At 43.4% G+C, this 20,483-nt stretch overlaps 1 protein-coding gene across 1 annotated transcript; it reads left to right on the top strand.

Annotated features, from left to right (window-relative positions):
* The first annotated feature begins 1,215 nt into the window (after window positions 1–1,215).
* On the top strand, window positions 1,216–18,523 carry znfx1 (zinc finger, NFX1-type containing 1). Its single transcript, XM_069677861.1, has 17 exons — window positions 1,216–1,612; window positions 2,441–2,675; window positions 2,759–3,111; window positions 3,200–3,379; window positions 3,614–3,720; window positions 5,604–5,842; window positions 5,959–6,090; window positions 6,216–6,361; window positions 6,482–6,625; window positions 6,723–6,849; window positions 8,528–8,763; window positions 10,349–10,488; window positions 10,969–11,101; window positions 12,147–12,314; window positions 14,963–15,073; window positions 15,180–15,275; window positions 15,468–18,523. Exons 1-17 carry the CDS (start codon window positions 1,250–1,252, stop codon window positions 17,919–17,921), a joined length of 5,364 nt encoding a protein of 1,787 aa, XP_069533962.1. The 5' UTR covers window positions 1,216–1,249; the 3' UTR covers window positions 17,922–18,523.
* Window positions 18,524–20,483: the final 1,960 nt, after the last annotated feature.

The raw sequence follows: 20,483 nt of genomic DNA on the forward strand, positions 1-20,483 counted from the left end.
ACAAACAGACTAAAACAAGCCGAAATTACATCAAACAATAAATGAACAGCATTCAGAAATGAAACGGGTGCATTCACTGATCAAATGATCCGTAATCCTGTTTTGATTATCTTTAGAATTTAAGCAAATAAAAGTATTTGCAAATGTACTAGGTTGTTGCATAGACCTACCTTCAAAGCTTTAGGAGATTCTTATCCTCTTTCCTGTGAAAAGAAACTTAGCCAACTCTTCAAACCAAGTGCACCCAGTAGAGGGCGCAGTCCACATTTGTGTCAAGTCAATTCTATTAAAGGAAACAACACTCCGGAAAAACATTGGCATAAAAGATGCATTTGAAATAAATCTCTCACTTGTTAAAATGTAGTATGCACACGCCTCTACTCAAAATAACACTTTTTTTTTTATTGAGAAAGCAGACTGAATGGTTGTTTCCATTTCCTCAGAAACAGTGTGATCATCTGATCCCAGCACTCCTTTGTAAAAGAATAAATAAACACTTCTAAAGAGAGAAAAAATATTCAGTGCTACCTGCTGGCTGTTTTTATGAGCTCATACATATACATGAAGCATTGTTTGAAGTCTCGTGTTGCTCAAATCTGTTGGTTTTACTTTACCATTTTTTTTCTTTTAGAAATCATCAGCATTACTGACTGCAATTTGAACAGCCACCACATGCAAGCTCATGGACACACTGATGGGGGGAAGAGAACCAAATAATGGTAATTATACAGTGCGAGAGTCCAAATATAACACACACTGTGTTCATTTTGAGGGTATGAATGTCATTTTTCTTTCCCCAGGTACTGATACTGGCCAAAATGCTGCAGGAGGCACAGGTGGAAAACATAGAGGTGCAAGGAGCAAAAAACGAGCACAAAGTGTTGGGCCCTGTCAAAGCCAAAGTGAGGAGAAGAATGAAGGAGTAGGTGAAGGGATGCATGGAAGAGGCAGGGGAAAAGGAGGTGCAGGAAGCGAAGGCAGAAAGGAGACAGGTGGGGTGCGAGGGAGGGGCAGAGGAGGAGGAGGAGGAGGAAGAGGAGGAAGAGGGAGGGGCGGTGGTGGAGTATGGAAAAAGGGAGAGCAAGGTGCACTTGGAAAAGAAGGGGGGAGGAGAGGGTCGGTAGAAACGGGTGCACGGTGGGGCGGAGGACAGAGTGTGGATAGAAGGGGAGGAAGAGGGGGAGGAAGAGGGGGAGGAAGAGGTGGTGGGGGAGGCAGACAAGAGAGAAATGAAGGGAGAGCAACATCTATGGGCAGAGACGGGGCACCGCGGGGCCACGGCCTGGGCTTTAAAACACTGGAAGAACTCTCAGGAAAAGAGCCGTCTGTGGTGGCCTTCACCCTGTCGTCCAAACCGGCCCTACATGAGGTCCTGAGCGAGACGGTAATGAGACAGGACCTGGTCGAACTCCTCAGCCTGGTTATGAGTAAAGCCTTCAAATCACGGACAAACAGAGGCACCCTGCAGCACCTGGCCGGAATCATAAAAGATTCAAACTTCTTCCGCACCGTCCTGCCCCACTATCTGGTGGGCATGGGGTCAGAGTTCAACCCCGTCCGCAGGGCACGATACCCTCTGCAACTAGAAAACATCCTGGCCATTCTGTCTGAGGTGAGTACAGGAAAACCAAAACAATGTGATAAAACAAAAATACGCATTCGTTTAGACCCAGAGGAGCTGTCTTTGAGGAGAAGTCAAAGTCATTATGCACAGCTGAGTCTTGTTAGCAAGTAGCTGGTGCTTTTTTAATAAAATATGAAGATTTTAATGTGATTAAATGTCTGTTAAGTCTCTATCTATCGCCAAATGAGGTAACACAATAGTGACTGAGCCTATGGCCCACTGATGAAAGCCTTTGCATTTGCAGTATATAGTATTATTATGGGCTGGGTGTCTGTGGGGACATTCACGGAAAAAAAATCACAAGCGGCGCCCAGTTAATGACACGTTTTCCATCAGCCAGCAGTGGTTGGTCTGCCAGAGAGGGTAGGCGGAGCTAAAAGATGGATGACTACAGATACAACTTCAAACATAAGTTAACATCCAAAGAAGAAGAAACAAACTCGACGCTCAGATGAAGCAAACAGTCTGAAAAGGAAAGCGACCGTCAGCCAGGAAAGTCTGAGTTACAACCGGAGTCGACCGTGGACGTCTGGTTATGTTGACATATGCTCCTGCGATTGCCTTTTATCGCCACAGGGTGGCGCCAAATAGAATGAAACTGAGATCTTTGAGATGATCAGTTTAAAATAGCAAATCCAAAACAAAACTCTCTAATGTGAAATAACTTAAAAATATTGTGTTTCTGTGTCTTTAACTCAACCAATAGGCCAAGAGGCTTATTGAGAAGATTTTAAAGCTTTTGTCAAGCCTGATTAAAGTTTAATTTTGCCATGTTGTGTTTGTTTCTCTTAACCTCCCCTTATATATGTCTGTTAGATTCTTAGCATCTTCCCTGCCAGCTCGGTCCTCACAGTGAGTTTGTTGGTGACACAAATCCAAGCCTCCATCACCAGCCTGAAAGCATCAGGAGTGGACATCCAGCCTCAGGTGGAGGAGAGCATAGAGGGTCTTAATGGCCTGATCCAGCACCTCCAGGAGAGATCCAGGGAGGGAACGCTGCGCTCAGACAGGGATACTTACGGCCTCCTAACCAATGGAGCGATGAACCCAGGTAATATTTTTACTCAAGACTTCAGAAAGATGTTTCACAGGTTTAAATAAGGAACTCAAAGTCCTTCTTTTTTTGTAACACAGGTGAAGAGGACTTGGAAGACTTCAGGACCATACCCATCTACCCAACTCTTGAGGAGCTCCATAAGGACGAACGGCCCTTCCTCAGACCCAACCTCACCTCCCAGCGCTACACAAACACCCACCTGTACCTGGACACTCACTTCCGGTTGTTGAGAGAGGACTTTGTGCGGCCGCTCCGTGAGGGGATCCAGCAGCTGCTCTGGAACCAAAGGAACATGGGGAGGAGTGAAGAAACACTGAAGAAGAAGCAGTTTGATGACATCAGAGTGTATTTTGATACACAACTGGTGAATCCAAAGTGCACGAACACTGGGCTCTCTCATGTCGTCAGGTTTGATGTGAAGCCACTTAAGGTTAGCCCCCGCATGGAGAGAAAGATCAGGCCCATTCTTTAAGAGATACACTGTCACTTTGATAAACAAAACGTTTCCTTTTTTACAGTTTGTGCGCTGGGAGAACACCAAGAGGCTGATCTTCGGTTCCCTGGTCTGCCTGTCGTGTGATAATTTTGACACCTTCTTGTATGCTACGGTGTCAGACCGGGATCCAAAGGATCTGCGGAAGGGACTGCTCCAGATTTCCTTTACTGAAAACAGCAGATATAAGTTGGCCACAATTCCGGTAGGGTGTAAAAAGTGTCTAAAGGTTGTTGATTTTCACTTCTTGTTGAAGTTGTATCTGTAGTCATCCATCTTTTCTTTGTTTGTTCAGCCATAGTAGATAGAAAACGCGTCACTAACTGGGCGCTGCTTGTGATTTTTTATTATCTAGACCCTCCAAAACATTCCTTAATGAATCAACTTTATGGTTTGTTATGAAGCAGATGTAAAGAATGAAACGTATTTTGTGTTGCAGAAAGGTCAGTCATTCCTCATGGTTGAGACCACGGCCTACTTTGAGGCCTATCGCTATGTTCTTGAAGGCCTACAGGAGCAGGTGGAGGACAACCTGCCCTTTCAGAGGTAGGAGTGTGTCTGTGCTCGGAGGAGTCAAGGTCAAAGTTTTTATACAATCCCAGTGCACTTTCAAAAAGGAGTTCACAGTTGGATATCTCAAAGGGCGGGGGGAGGGGGGGGGGGTTGTACAAAGAAAGTTCAGCAATCACACTTTTAATTGGCATGAGTTAATTTTATCACCACGGTACTCCCAAAAAGTTGCCCTTCATAGATACCAGTCAGTAATGTATTAAAACACACGTGCTGTCGCCTCACAGCTACTAGGTTCCTGGTTCGAATCCCGGTTTGGACGTAGTGGCCCTTTCTGTGTGGAGTTTACATGTTCTCCCTGTGCATGCGTGGGTTCCCTCCGGGTGCTCTGGCTTCCTCCCACAGTCCAAAGACATGCTCGTTAGGTTCACTGGTGACTCTAAAATTCCCCGTAAAATGTGAGTGTGAGAATAAAAGGTTGTCTGTCTCTGTGTGTCAGCCCTGTGATGGTATAACCTCCCACCCAATGACAGCTGGGATAGGCTCCAGCCCCCCTGCGACCCTGAACAGGATAAGCGGTATAGATGATGGATGGACTTTGTTGGCCATCTGTCTTCAGACCTTTCTCTTGTGACTCCCTCAAACAACCGTTTTCCTTCAGAACTGCACCACGGGAGTTCTTAATAGTCCAACACAGATTTTCTTTATTATTTTTTTGGCCTTTTGGCTTTATTTACAGGACAGCTGAAGATAGACAGGAAATGTTGGGAGTAGAGAGTGGGGGATGACATGCACAAATGATCGGCAGACCGGGAGTCGAACCTGCGATCAGTGCGACGAGGACTGTAGCCTCTGTATATGGGGCGCCTGCTCTACCGACTGAGCTAACGAGCGCCCCCAGATTTTCTCTCTATTTATAGTTTTTGTGTTTTTCATTATGCTGGATGTGAATTTGGGTTGGTGTTGCGGGATAACTGGTGGGCTTTTTCCTCTGACACCCACTTCCACCTTTTCCTGGTAAATCCTCAAACATCCCAGAGTTCAGATGAGAGCAGTTCTTCTGCCCCCCCACTGTTTTCATTTGTTTTATCACAACTGAATTCATGCTTCACTTCAGCTGTGTGAAATAACAGTCTTGCTCTTTTGCCCAAGAAACAGGGAATGCCTTATGAAAGCATTTCCACCCTGCCATCCAAATATGGTCACTTCTCGTTCAAAGAAACAAAGATGGTGGAAGCCAAAAGGACAAAGCTTAAAGAGGGGGGTTTGCCGATTTTCAACCTCAGTCCTGTCATGCCATCATGGGGAGCTATGCCGTTATGGTTGGAAAAAATGGAAAACCTCCATCAGACTACGTAAAACGCGTCATCTGGTGGAGGCCAGGGAGCTCGCTTAACTACACTTCCTCAATCTAGGACGGCCGCCTCCACCGGTGTATTCTCGTCGTGTTTCTGATTCTGTTCCACTCTGAGTCGTTGCCTGCGGTAACGGAAACGGTAGTATTTTCCTCCAGCGTCTCTCGCTGGGCCGTTCCTTTCAGACGGAGGGGTGCAATGCATGCTGGGTGATGTAGGAATGTAGGATGGGTGAAACTACTAGCTGTTTGTACCACATTCAGCGGCTTTTTTCCAGGGGCGAACTGCTCCTTTAACAATCTGTGTTGTTTTATTTTTGACCTGTTAGTTCCACTTTTGGACACAGTGGCTGTTGTTCAGCAAATGTTACATACTCTCCCTTTAACGATGAAGAAAATTGAGCTGTTACATGTTCATCTATATTTCACTGTCTTTTCTTTATTATGACCCAAGAAAGCTTAGAAAACTTTCTTTTGAACATACCAAGAACAATCTATTAATGAACAGATCTCTACATCCTCCCGAAGACACTAACGGATGTAATCCTGTCCACAATGCCTCCAGGTACATCGTGGAGTGCAGCTCGGATGTGGAAACCCCAGCTTACCTGCAGATACGAGACGTGTATGACCTGGCAGCCGTCGCTCACGTTGACCACAAGCGCAGTATTCGGCCCTTTCACAGCCGGAAGCCAGAGGCCTGGCCGAAAATGGAGGAGCTGGGGCTGGATGAGTCTCAGATGAAAGCCTTCCAGCTGGCCCTCACCAAGGAGCTGGCGATCATACAGGGACCTCCTGGCACTGGTGAGACATTGAGAAGCAATTGTAGGAATTATAACTTTGGAGACTTCAGAGTTTTTTTTGTGAGTAATTAGGTTTTTACATAAACTTCTCATTCTCTCTTCTTCCACTTTTCTCAGGTAAAACCTACGTTGGTCTGAAAATAGCTCAGGCCCTGTTGACTAATAAGGATCTGTGGAGGGACAGAGGAGACGAGTCTCCGATGCTGGTAGTGTGTTACACTAACCATGCCCTGGATCAGTTCCTGGAGGGTAAGCACATCTGTTCTATTCGATTTAAACACATCACGTCATTTTATATATCTATTTAATTCAAACACACATTTCCAGAGAGCTGTATTTGTTTACATGCTGAACATTTTGTCTCTGCATTTAAGGTATTCATACATTTCTGAGGGATGGCATCGTCAGAGTCGGAGGCCGCAGCAGCAGCGAGATCCTGAAGCGTTTCAATCTAAAAGAGCTGACCCACTCACAGAACAACAGAAGCAGGCCGTATCACCTGCGTTTCGCCCAACATGAGGTGAGGTCCTGCTGTATAACTCTTACAAATGTACCTGTTTTAAAGCTGTTTATCATTCCTGTTGTCACATTCTTTTGTGATTTCTCGACCTTGTGGCTTTATTTGTGACCCGTTTATCAGATTTACGACCAGCTGGAGGAGCAGGAGAAGAAGATCCAGGCTCAGACCCTGGAGATGGACTGTTGTCAGAAAGGCGTCTTGCGTGAAGGTGTCTTACGGACGTCCATTCTATTGAGACACTGGACCAGACTGATCCAACAACCTGTGAGTCACATTCAATACCAAAATTACATCTTTATGTGTAAACTGCGATAGACAGAATAAAAGACTCTGAAGTTTGTGTTTATGTCATGATTTGCAGACTTACGGTGACGGTGAGGAGTTTGAGATGTGGGCTAGGAAGAATTCTGGTCCGATGATGGAGTGGTTGGGTTTGGGTTCCTTCACCTTCCTGCAGAGGGAGACAGAGGATGCAACTGTATATGAAGGTGAGGCTTCCACTGACAGAGGTGCTGCACAGACACCGTGTAAAAGGACCTCTCACTTGGCTTCTTTTTACCTACACCGCTCACAATTAGAACTACATTAGTTTGTGTAAACATGACTGAAAATTATGAATTCAGACACATTTGAATTGTAATTTTTTTTTACGTGTTATAGTGTTACAGTAATAACAGCACATCTAGTTCTGTCACCTTGATGTTGATGAATGTTGTCCTTGCTAAGAAAAGGTTTCTAAATAAGGAAAAAGAGGATGCTTGTACAAATGAGCAAAGGTACTTTGAGATTTTTAAAATGAATAAATATCTATGAGGTCCAATAAAAAAAGATTTCCAATGTTATTACATTTTTTCTAATAAAGGGGTTAAAAGTTCTTAAGAATTTTAGTCATAAAAACACACAAATATCAAATACCAAAACTTTGGATTCCTTGGAAAATATAACCCCAGTAAAGTAGCAGCAGCAGTCTCTCTAATCGTCCATCCTAATTGCTTTTTCGAATAAACCTGCTTTTAGTGGCCTGTTTTCTCTGTAGGCTGGAGATATATGTGCTTTTAACTTCACGTCCGCTTGTGCATGATGGCTTCCCTGCGTCTGTTGGAGCATCAGCTGTGCAGTCCTCAAGAATTATCGCTCCGCGAGATGCAGTATGCACATGAACTGTAGAGGCAGAGGGGATGTGACAGGGTCAACACAGCAGCAGGGACAACAGTGGCAGAAAGTTCTGAAGACAAGCTGATAGAATAAGTCCACAATTATCCACATCTGTGCGATGTGTCGTTGCCACTGCACAGAGACACACATGCCTGTCAAACAGCTGCAGACAGATAAGTTCTGTTTTAGATGTCGACGTGGAAACCTGCAAAAGTAAATGGAAACAAGTCCGGGAGCGTTACGTCCGCGCACGGAGGAACATGTTGGAGGCACTGAGTAGGTACGGTGGCGACGCTCTGTCCACCGAGCACACAAAAGCTGTCACTTTTTCTGTCGTGATCTCAGAATTTACATCCCAGTAAGCTCCTCGAGTTTCACCGTGTCTGTTGTTTACATGCCGCACATACCGTAGTTGCATACGGCCTGAGCTCTCTGGTGTGCCCCCTAGAGGTATCCATGTGCATAGCCAAGTATGTGAACAATTACGTTGATGAAGCAGCCGGATGTGTACGTGAACGGTTAAAAAGCAAGAATATCTCCGGCCTACTGGAATTCTATTAGTTGGATATCAATATAAATCCACTTTCCCACAGGAAAAATATCCTCATTAAATTGAGAGTTGTTTTTAAAATGAAACTGAAATCTGTCATTATATTTTCCCACTCAGTCAGCTGCAGTCACCGGCTGGGTCACCCCTGCAACTCCACTTCAGCAGCCTCCCAGCCAGAATAAATGAACACTTTAGAGCTACAGAAATGAAACCATTTTTATTATGAAACCACCAGATTATAGAAACCATTAATTTCTACCATTTATGGAATATTCAGGATATAAAGTATGCTGGGAGGAGTATTGGTATTGGTTTAGTATTATTGGCTCACTTTCTGAACTTTACGTCTGCCTTTTGTTCAATTCGACTCGGTACAACAGCTGTCAGTCAAAACTAAAACTCATGTATTACACTGGTTAATAAAACACATTTTAATACTGAATCTTACTTTAATGTGTTAGATCCAGAACCAGCAGAAGAAGCAGTTCTGGAAGAGGACCTCATTGATATCACAGAGGAAGCAGATATGATCATGGCTGAGCGGATTATTGAAGACTACATCGGCCCCAGAGATCGCAGAGAAGGCAGAAAGGAGGAAGACCTGCAGGAGGCTGTCAGAGTAGCGGAAGAAATGATGCTCGCTATGAACCTGAATAAGGCAGAAATACAGCCCGAGCAGAGCGATGGAGAATGGGAGGTAAAGTTCAGACTTTGTGATGAGTTTTTGCATTTTTTGCATCAATATTCCAAAAGAGAAACTTGCATTTAAAGCAATGATAGAACTGGTGAGAGGAGCAGATACATAATAACTTTAAAAGCTGCCCAAAAGAATCATATCTTGTGTTGCACTGAAGTTAAAGAAACCCTGCAGAGTGTTTTGTTTACATCTTCTTCTTAGCAAAATTCCTTCCACAGAAAACATTTGGAAATCAGATTTTTGGAAGAATTAGTAACTTGATTAGCATGATTTACTTCCCCTTTTTCACAGTCTTCATCTTACTCGCCTTTGTTGGCTTAATTTCTTGGCACGCTACTGCCACCAACTGTCCAATAGTGGAATAGCCTGAAGCAACCGGCAGATGTGTGTCACAAATCTCCTGCTTTCAGGCCTGCATGCTTGTGCCCCGCCCTGTTCATAAAAACATCACTCTGAGATCCCATCAGCTATAGTCTGAGACGATACAGCCTCTGAACATGTCGGCCGTGTAGCCAGCGGTTAGCGATAAACGACTTCCAATCCAGACTTCCTTTTCCGCGTACTGCATTGTTACAGAAAAAGAGTTTTTCTTGTGATTTACTTTAATTAACTGGTTTTACCTTTGCCGAAATTTCAACATCATGATGCAGATTAGTAAAAAGTAAAAATGAACCTCTGTCAGGTCTGTCCTCGAGAGGAGAAGAAAACCACTTTTAAAATGCTCGTTTGTTGAACAGAGGTCGGCTTTCATGACACAGCGTCAAGGGAATCGATCTCAAGTTGAATTTTAGATCTAGAGCAGATTGTTAGCTGTTAGCTGTTAGCATGCATGTGTCTGTTTATGGAGACTAACAAGAAGGTAAATCATCATCAGATGACGCTGATGGAGCCGGGATGTTATTACGGTGCATTATGTTCAGTCTGCTTTTGCGCTCCACACGACTGTTTTTCCTGCATACGCCGCAGCCTGCTGTTACGTGATTGGTCAATATTACTCGGACTACAAGCGTAGAACAAACGAAAACCAGAAGACTTGCCGTCCCTAAAATCTACGTCCCTGCCTACAGACTCTACATATAAATGTAGAAAATAGAAATAAGTGTAGTAAATAGAGATTATAAAAACGTCAGTTCATGGCACTAATAGTGCAACTGCAAGGAGCCTGTTAAGCTCCCTGCCTAATGGAGAACAGAAATATATTTTTAAATGAATGCACCTTTGATTTGACAGGTGCCTCTGTTATTTAAGCTCCCTTTATGTGGCCAAAGCATTCATCTGCAGCTGGAGGAGGTGCCGCTTCCTGACTTTCTTGTAGATTGGTTTGGAAAATAAGAAGCTGGAGAGTTTTTCTTTTGTTTCAAGCAGCCAGAAAGTTGTGTTTTTTTTCATCGTACAATGTGACCACTGCACATGTGCACATCACAATGTCGATGCTAAAACAATAGATAGACTAGTGACCCTTTAATGTGTGTTAATGATAAACTAAAAAGGTGTACCAATCCATTTAAGAAGAACAACAGAACATGTTTCCTGATTAGCCCAAATTTTAAACCGCTGATTAAGACCGAAGTTCTGATCCGTCCAGATGCAACGGGAACAAAAGAGGAGGATGAAGAACTACATCAAGAGACAGCTGGCGGAGACCTCCACCATGACCGAAAGAGAGGAAAATGCTGTCGCCGACATTTGGACCCTTAACATGCCAGACAGATGGAGACTCTATCGGTAGGTCTGCATCTCTGGTACACGTTTTCTTTCTTCTCATTTCTCTCTTACTTTCCTTCATCTCTCCGAGAACCTATCTTACATGTCAGTCTTCCATCACATTTTCTTTCTTCTCCTCCCTCGCTTTTGTTCATCCCCCAAGCAGCCTCAGTCTGGTAGAAGTGCTGTATTCCCAGTGTGTATAATTAAGTCGACTAATCACCAGGAAAATGTTTCCCAGAGGGTCTCCTCACCTCAGAGAGCCAAGATGTAACTTCGGTTACTCTAAGGACTCCTGTTTACATCGTCTGTATGATCATTTCAACTCACCAATGGGGCAATTTTCTTCCAAGACAGATCTTCTATCTTTTGCTGTAATTATTTCAATACGTTTACAGCATTACCAAGAACTATTTTTTTTAACCTGGGCTCTAAATAAACTTCTGTTTTTATTATAGGTTTCCATGCAATTGAGTAAATTGTGTTTTTATGTGTTTACAGGCTGTGGGTGGCACGCTACAGGTTGAAACTCTCCCAACAAATCCTAGGATCTGAGCAGGCCTATCAGAACACAGTGGACAGACTGGCCGAAGTAAAACGTCATGAGAGCCTTTGTGTGCTCAAGAGAGCCACGGTACAGTATAATCTTTAATTCCACTCTCTGGACATGATTGTGTGCATTGCAGGATGTGTTGTGGACATTGATGCACAGCACTGAAAACACTTAATACATTTAGAGATCTGGACATGGTTATAGAGAGGTTATATAACATTCAAACTTAGTAGGAAGTAGCAAAAACAGTCTGTGAATCCCTGTGAACGCTTACACAAGGCAAAGCGCGGAGGAGTGTTAGGGCCAGGCAAAAGGACATAAAAGAAATATCAGTAAGAAGCCTCGTCTTAGTTTGCATTTCAGAGAATAATGTTGAAAATAAAGTCATTTTTTACTCGGCTACAAGGGCAAAAATAATAAGAGGAGGAAGTTGTTTGTTTTTAACATTTTGACTTTATTAACTTTTAGAAGAATTTTCTAAAGAATAAATCTTAATCCCATGAATGTATTTTTGCTTCTGAGAGTTTGACTTTGTTCTTGACATTTTGCTATTATTATAAAAAATAAATAAAAATAAATTCAAATATTGTTTCCACTGCTTGGCTCTAATGCTCTGACATACCGGGAAGTTACAGTGCCCAACCAAACAAAGTTAAGTGTTAAACAAAGAACATTTACTATGTTAATAAGTGCACTATAGAGGTGCTGGTAGACAGATTGTTTACCCGTGAAAAGTGCAAGACTAACTGTTTCCCCATGTTCCATGTCTGTAAGCTAAGCTAGGCTAACTAGCTGCTGGCAGGAGCTTGTATAGGACATGAGAGTATTCATCTTTTTATCATGGTGTGAGCAAGAAGGATAATTTGTAGAAATGTCAAACTTTTAAGAGGGACTTTTGTGGAATTTAAGACACTTAAAGGATCTACTTGGGAGCAAACTGTAGAGACATGACACAGCACTTTAGTCTATTGGTTCAAGCCCCAGAAGTCATCACATCATTTAATAGGCTGATATTTATGTGAGCAATATTGCCTTTTAAGGGCAGCAACTGTTTATTGTGTAACTAATCATTAAAATCATAACAATAGCATGAGACGTGTAAGTAAACACACCTTCTGCCCATCAGGTTATTGGCATGACAACAACGGGGGCAGCCAAGTTCCGTAAACTTCTGCAGGATGTGGGTCCACGGGTGGTCATTGTAGAAGAGGCTGCAGAGGTTCTGGAGGCCCACACGATCACCACGCTGAGCGAAGCGTGCCAACACCTCATCCTCATCGGAGACCACCAGCAGGTAAGGGTTCACACAGACGAATAATTCCTCAACTCTTAGTGCTGCCCTTTAACCTGTTTAGGCAACACATCGGGTTGTGTGAGAAAAGATGAGCGCTGCTGCTCAGTATCTACACCAGAACAGAATGTGACCTGGTCAGTCGTACAGTGGGCTCATTGCAGGCAGCTCGTATGTATGTATGTATGTATGTAGCACGCTCGGGCATGGCAACATTCCAGAGCTGCCTTTTGATATAACAAATACAATAATATAAAAATATTCACCTAAACAGGAACAGAATATGTACTGATAGAAGTTATCTCATTACAGGCAGGCAAAAGACCAGCAAGCCTTTTTAGCCTAGATGCTAGCTAACTAGCTAGCTAGCTTGGGAATGCAACAATAACAGTGCGTGAGGCCATAAGATGGAGATAAAGACATTGATACACAACAAAGTGCTGGGCTCTGAAACGCAAACTGAAAGTCGATTACCGTAAAATCTGGAATATAAGTCACAGTGGAATATAAGACGCAGTTTTATAGAAAGGTTTTCTATAGCTATTCATTAATAAAAACGTGTATACAAGTTATTTCAACATTATTTCAATTTATTTCATTCAAAACACACAAATTACAGCTCACCACGTGTTTTCTCCATGTCGAGTTTGCAGTCCTGCTATCTCCCGGTGCTGTAGGTAGCCGTAGCTGGCAGCCTACGGTAACGTTGTTTGTTGTGAGGGGGGCGGCTGCAGTGGCGATCATGACTGTGCATGTCCGTGACGAAGCGTTAGCAACAATCAAGTTAGCTTTCCTCGCTTAAAACAGCGAGGAAAACGGCACTGCAGCATTTTGTAAATGGGAGACGTTGTAGCGGCTTGGACCCGGAAACAGTTTAATTTGAGATGTGACGTCATCACTTTATAACACCCATCGTCTGGGTGAAATACCGTAACACAATAACATACCTCTCTCTGGATTTTACACTGGTATATTGGTTGCACCAGTATAAAGGACACAGCCCACTTTTTAGATATAATAAAAGGTATTAAAAGTGCGTCTTCCACACCAAATATCTGCTGTATTTATCAGTATATCTGCTAACGCTGAGGGAAGCCGCCCTTGAGCTCATAAATACAAATAATGTATTGTCTGCAGCCTTGAGGAAAAGTGCTAAAAACATCCTTCTTATGTAAGGCGTTACAAGACAGAGAGAAGAGAAGAGTGAGGAGTGATATGCTGGACATCGGTGGACTATTGCAACAACCTGACAGGGCCTGCCAAGGACATATGGCCAGGCAGCCTGTCTAGCAATCTGCAGAGTGTGATCACAACACACAGTTTTATCACACATCTCAATATTCTGTCCCGGTCTCCTCTTGCTGTATAACTTCTGCTCGCGCCTTTCCTAATATTTGCTTGTTGCACTGTTTACGCATGAATTTATGCATGCATTTGACGACACAAACAAGCCCGACTCAGTTACAGTCGTACAGAAAGTTTAGCAAGTATAAGAATGGAATTTCAAATAGAGTTTGACTTGAAAATTGCATTTAATGTAGCCTGGGCTTGGGAATCAATGATCATTTTCATACACCAGGTACATCAGATTAATAAAAAAGTAATTTGCCGCTGTGCCCGAGGCTCCCTTCTCTGCAAGTTGGTGCATTTTAATGTGGCAAACGTGACGACTACAAGTGCAAAATAAATGAATCAAAGTAGTGAATAATCAAACTAGTACAGGTGTCGGTAAAAACAAGAGAACAAACAAGACGAGGTATTCTGATGGCACACACACGGTTCAGGTCAGAATACTAACAAATGGCTGTAAACCATGACACAAGCTGTGTTGTTGTTGTTGTGGAACCCAAACTGGAATGTGTGCATGTAATGGAGGTGGATGGATCACACTTCCACGGTAAAATAAGCTTTGGCATTGTTGTGCCGTTCATTAATCACAGGTTTGGTGTTGAATCGAGCGGAACACAATGCTTCACATTTATACTAGAATTTGTCTTGCCTCCCCCACACCCCTCCCACATACATGCACAATCACACTCTGTCCTCTAGCTAAAGCAGGTTCGCAAGCACTTGCAGACATTACCCACACACACAGACACAGACACACACACAGACACAGACACAGACGTACAGGCAAAACAGCGAAAAACTTAACAGGACAGCAAAAGAAAGTTAGAGTGCATTTGCATACATTCTATATTCCCATCCAGTCATCCTTAATGAGAAACCATAGCAGAATATTGTGCATCCCGTCTAGGCTTACTCCTGTATTGATGGTTGCTTCTACCTGTGTTTAGAAACTGTAATTAGTGTTCACCAGCATTTACATAGCTGTAAATAGTCTGATCACGATAGGAATGTGAGAGCAAAATTCATCCCTTTGCTCTTTACACACCTTCTAAGGATGTTGGGCCCTTTAATTGGCCGCACTTAAAGATTGTAATATAAATCAACCGTATCACCGTTGGATGGTAAAGCCAAAAGCTCTAAATAAGCAAGTTGCATCATCAAGGTTCAAGTATATGAATATAATTTGTTGTGCATAAAAATGCTACATTGTTAATACAAGCAGATTTTTTTTTGTAAAGTACGAGTACAAGTACAAGTACAGTTTTCAGAGAACATGATGAACGTGTGATTTTTTCCTGTAGCTGCGCCCCAGTGCCACAGTCTACGACCTAGCCAAGAACTTCAACCTGGAGATGTCCATGTTTGAGAGGCTGGTGAAGATGGGACTTCCTTTTGTCAGACTCAACTACCAGGTTTGTGTTTCTATGGTCGATGGTTTAATTTTAAGTGCTCGCATGCCTCTGTATTTATATGTGACTGCCAATGTTAACTTGTGCTTGTGTTGTTCTTTTTCTTCAGCATCGTATGAGGCCAGACATCGCCCGTCTTCTGACCCCTCACATCTACTCAGAGCTGGAAAACCATCCCTCTGTGTTAAAATATGATGACGTCAAGGTACGTTTTGTATTTGTAGTAGCTGTGATTATCTGTTTGCTATCCTGCATGGACAAACAGTATCTGCATTATTCTTAGAGGTATTTTGAGTCCAAATAGACGAGGTAGGAAAGATTAAGAATACTGATCTCAAAAGATTATGATAAATGTCAGCATTTGATAAAACATAATCAGTTACTTACTGTCTTCCAGGGCGTTAACACCAACTTATTCTTTGTGGAGCACAACCATCTGGAAGAAAACATCAAAGATGGAAAAAGCCATAAGAACAGACACGAGGCAATGTTTGTTGTCGCTCTTTGCCGCTATTTTCTCCTTCAGGAGTACAAACCACAGCAAATTACCATCCTCACAACCTACACTGGGCAGCTTCTGTGTCTGCGCGAACTCATGCCTGCGAGCGAGTTCACAGGGGTCAAAGTGCATGTAGTGGACAAGTACCAGGGAGAAGAGAATGACATCGTCTTGTTGTCTTTGGTCCGCAGCAACCTGCAGGGTAAAGTTGGCTTTTTGAACATTCCTAATCGGGTCTGTGTGGCCTTGTCTCGTGCAAAGAAAGGTCTCTACTGTATTTGCAACAGTGCAATGCTGGGACAAGTCAAACTGTGGAGCAACATCATCCACACCTTGAGGGAGAACGACCAAATTGGGAACGCTCTGACCCTGTGCTGTCAGAATCATCCGGATCGACAGGTGAAAGCTTCTTGTGCTGAAGATTTCAAACAAGCTCCCGAGGGGGGCTGCACCCAGCCTTGTGAGTTCCGTTTGAATTGTGGCCATGTTTGCACCAGAGTGTGCCACCCCTACGACCCTGAGCACAAAAAGTTCAAGTGTGTCAAAAAGTGCCAGAAGATCTTATGTGAACTGGAACACAGATGCCCACTTGTGTGCCACAAAACATGCCCAGAGAAATGTCCAGTGAAGGTTGAGAAAATCATACCTAAGTGTCAACACACACAGATGGTTCCTTGTCACCAGGACCCGGGGACATTTGTATGCAAGGAGCCTTGCCAGAAGCTGCTTGCCTGTGGCCATCCATGTGATTCATGGTGTGGGCTTCCGTGCACCAGTATGTGCAAGGTGCATGTCACCTTAGAACTAAGCTGTGGCCACAGCACACAAGATGCTTGCTTTTACAAAACACAGCTGGAGAGGCCTGAATGCACGGCCCCCTGTGAGCTTCTGCTAAAATGTGGCCATGCCTGTCGTGGCAAATGTGGCAAGTGTTATCAGGGAAGGTTCCATGGCCCATGTTTTCACCAGTGTGAACGTGTCCTGATCTGCTCTCATAAGTGCAGGGAGCCCTGCACTCGTGATTGCCCCCCCTGTCGGAGACCATGTGAGAACTGCTGCATTCACAGCAAGTGTAAGAAGCGATGTGGTGAGCCCTGTGCTCCGTGCAATGAGCCCTGCGCTTGGCAGTGCCCTCACCAAAGCTGCTCTAAGCTTTGCCATGAGCCGTGTGATCGTTCGCCATGCACTGAACCCTGCGACCAAACGCTGGAATGCGGCCATCCTTGCATCGGCCTGTGTGGAGACAAATGTCCAAGCAAATGTCGCGTCTGCAATCAAGAAGAGGTCACAGAGATTTTCTTCGGCAATGAGGAAGACCCTGAGGCTAGCTTCATTCAGCTAGAAGACTGTGGACACATCATTGAATACTCAGCCATGGATATATACATGGGGATGGATGACAACCAGCAGGCAGATGAGGGAAATGAGGTGGCTATAAAACTCAAGGAATGTCCGAAGTGTCGAACACCAATCCGCAAGAATCTACGCTATGGATCTCACATCAACAGAAGGCTGGCGGAGATAGAGATGGTGAAGGTTAAGATAAATGGAGATCAGTTGAATCTGAAAAAGCACAAGAAGGCTCTTCGAAAGCAGTGGAAGGACAACCTTCCTGCCTATGATGTGTTTCCGGAAACGGCATATAAGCATATCATTGATCACCTTGGAAGAAATGATCTCACAGCAAATGATTTGTGGGTCCTGGAGAGCAAGATGGACTTCCTTCTGAGAATTGCAAAGCTAAGGAAGTTCCAAATTGAAAAGCTGCTCTTCGGTCGAAGCTGGCCATTAGAAAGGCATGTTGAGGAGTTTGTGCGCTGGCTCAACATCAGACACCAAAAATTCACAGAGCAGCAGGTCTTCGATTTGCAGAGAGAGCTACAGAAACTCACCCTCCTGACTGAGCTAGAAGCCCGTTGCGATATGGCAGAAACATTAGGACAAAGTAACAAAATCAAATCAGAGGTCAAAGCAGTAAGAGAACTTCTGGAAAAGTCTGGCCAATTCACTGAGCGAGACGAACACACAGTGCGAGAAGTGTTGAAGGAACTCGACAAAAAGGTTCCGCCCACAGGCTTGATGATCAGCGAGGAGGAGAGAAAGATGATCGTCTCGGCTATGAACATGCGGCAAGGACACTGGTACAAATGTCCTAATGGCCATGTCTATGTTATAACCGAGTGTGGAGGAGCCATGGAGAGCAGACGCTGCCCCGATTGTGATGCGGTCATCGGTGGGAGCAGTCACAGATTGGAAAGTGGCAACCAAGTCGCTTCTGAGATGGACGGGGCGCAGCACCCCGCTTGGTCTGAAACCAACAACCTTCTCAACTTTGGTGAATTTAACGTCTAAAAGGCGTCTGAGAGAATTCTCTCACAACTTTACTGATGTAACTGTTGATTTTACAGTTTGTGACTGGCAGCAGGTTATTGTTTTACTCTAATGCCAACTTTAATTCATGTTGTGGACCAGTAGGCATCTCTACTAAAATAGCTGCAGACATAATGCAGCAAAACATTTCACGTCATCTGCTTTTCACCAAAATCTTCTTGTATGAAGCCCTTTATTGAGAACACAGGCTGTAGCAGTTATAGCATATATCTGTGACACTTTGAAAGTAAGAGTATCAAAGAGATACGACAGATTTTTTTACTGTATTAACTTTTAGTTTGTGCAACATTTAACATTTGCTACCTAGGACAAAGTAAGTAGTACTTTCCTTTTAAGAAATGCTTCACTGCAGAGTTCATGTACCCAGGAGCTTTAACAAATCACAGAATGTGTGTTGTTTTTATGTTAGTCGATAGTTTGTCAACCCTTTCAAATGTTCAAGACTTCTTGTGTCAGTAACGGTCATCCTTAGCCTGGACAACAGGTGGCAGTAAAACACCGTAGAAGAAGATACAGAGGAATGACTTGATGGTTCTCATGTTTGCAACTTGTTCAAATAAACATTTCTGATTTAACTCTTTGTCTTATTTGTACTCTGTTAATGTAAGAAAAACCATTGGGTAGAGCAAAGCAAGTTTATTTATACAGCACATTTCAGCAACAAGACGATTCAAAGTGCTTCACATAAGACAACAAAAGCAAAGAAGCACATTAAAAAGCAAAGTGAAGATAAAATATAAACCGCTAAAATATACAAAGACAGTTATAAAATATAAGAGAAAAAGTTACAGAGCAGATATAAATAATTAAAATAGTTATTAAAATAATTTAATCACAGGCAGCTTTAAACAAGGGAGAGAAAAGAAGTGTTTCAGCAGACCTGTACGGAGCATACAAACTGAACGCTGCTCCTCATGTTTGGTTCTGACTCTGGGGACAGAACGCACACCTGTCCCTGATGACCTGAGGGGTCGGGATGGTTCGTACTGTGTCAGTCGATCACAAATGTATTTTGGCTCTTGACCGTTCAGCGCTTTGTAAACCAGCCGTAGTATTTTGAAGTCTGTTCTCTGACAGACAGGGAGCCAGTGTAAAGACCTCAGGACTGGAGTGATACTCTCCTGGCCTTCGTGAGGAGTCCAGCAGCAGCGTTCTGAATCAGCTGCAGTTGTCTGATTGACCTATAAAGACACTGTTACAGTACTCGAGTCCACTGAAGATAAATGCATGGACCAGTTCTTCCAGATCCTGCTGAGACATAGGTCCTTTATACCTTGATATATTCTTGAGGTGATAGTAGGCCGACTTTGTTCCAATGTGGCTTTGAAAATTTAAGTCCATGACAGCACCCATGTTTCTGTCGTTTCAACACCAATAACTGAAGCTGCATGTTTTTAATCTCTTGACCTTGAGCAGTCTGTGTCTTATATATGTAGCTTTTATTATGTATATGGCCCGTCATAAGGCTGAAAGCATTAAATGTATAACCTGCAAACAAGTTGTGCTGCTACACGAGGTGCAGACATACAGTAGAAAAGCTGGTGCAGACACGTGCACATAAACACAGTACGAGCTGCTGTTCTGTAGAAATAAGAAGCACCTTACGCATGAAAAATCCTCAACATTATACAAAAATATATAAATTCTTTCATCACTTTTTCTCTCTTTTACACACCAGAAACGAGTTGATCACTCTTGTGCACAACAGGACATCATTGGCAGTGCAGCTAAAGAACCTGAAACAGCTCTAATTCTTCTTCACGACCGTACCGGACGGACCATCGCTGAGTTTCATTTTCGGCACTTTGTAACAGCTTGCATCATTTTATTACATGATAAATGTGTCGCTGTCACAGAAACGGCTCCAATGCAAACTGTGCTGTCTGCAAGGAGGGGACGGGGGGAAGGGGAGAGAACAACAAACATGAGCTGTAAGGACAAGTGTTCAAACTGAGCAAACTTTAAAGGGGTGTCACTCTTTCAGCATTTATAGGATTCAAGCAGCTGGACGAGAGGAGGCAGAAAAGTGGTAAGATCCTACAGCGTGGTCCGTCTCATCTATCACAATTCCTTAAAATGTTATTGGTGTAGTTGCAACTACTCTGGCCCTGCAATAAAAACTACCAAGTTGACCACCCTAAAAAACGCAAACACACCACAGTATATGGTTTGATTACTGTCTCTAGCTGAACTGATAAGACCGCGTGGGTGGGAGATGCATCGCTGAAACAAGGGGGAGCTGACACACCATGCAGTGATCTGTGAAGAGAAATAACTGCAGCGAATGTAGGAAGTAAAACATCTTAAAAAGACAGTTTGATTTAAAAGGTGACATCTGCAACTTTTTTCAGAGTAGATTCACAAATAAAGATGTTCACAGTGTGACCTTTGCCCTTTTAAGTTAATGCAGAAAATGTGATTCGCCTGTATATTCTGGTTTCTGGTCTGTATACTTTTCTTAGTCAGAGCAGTTATGTTGTGAAAGGTGGAAGTCACACATCAGTTTCACGTCACCTCAACAGT

This window comes from Semicossyphus pulcher, unplaced genomic scaffold, assembly GCF_022749685.1.
Source record: "Semicossyphus pulcher isolate SPU_LCO1_2020_fin unplaced genomic scaffold, fSemPul1.0.p SCAF_3, whole genome shotgun sequence".
In the NCBI taxonomy this organism is placed as follows: domain Eukaryota; kingdom Metazoa; phylum Chordata; class Actinopteri; order Labriformes; family Labridae; genus Semicossyphus; species Semicossyphus pulcher.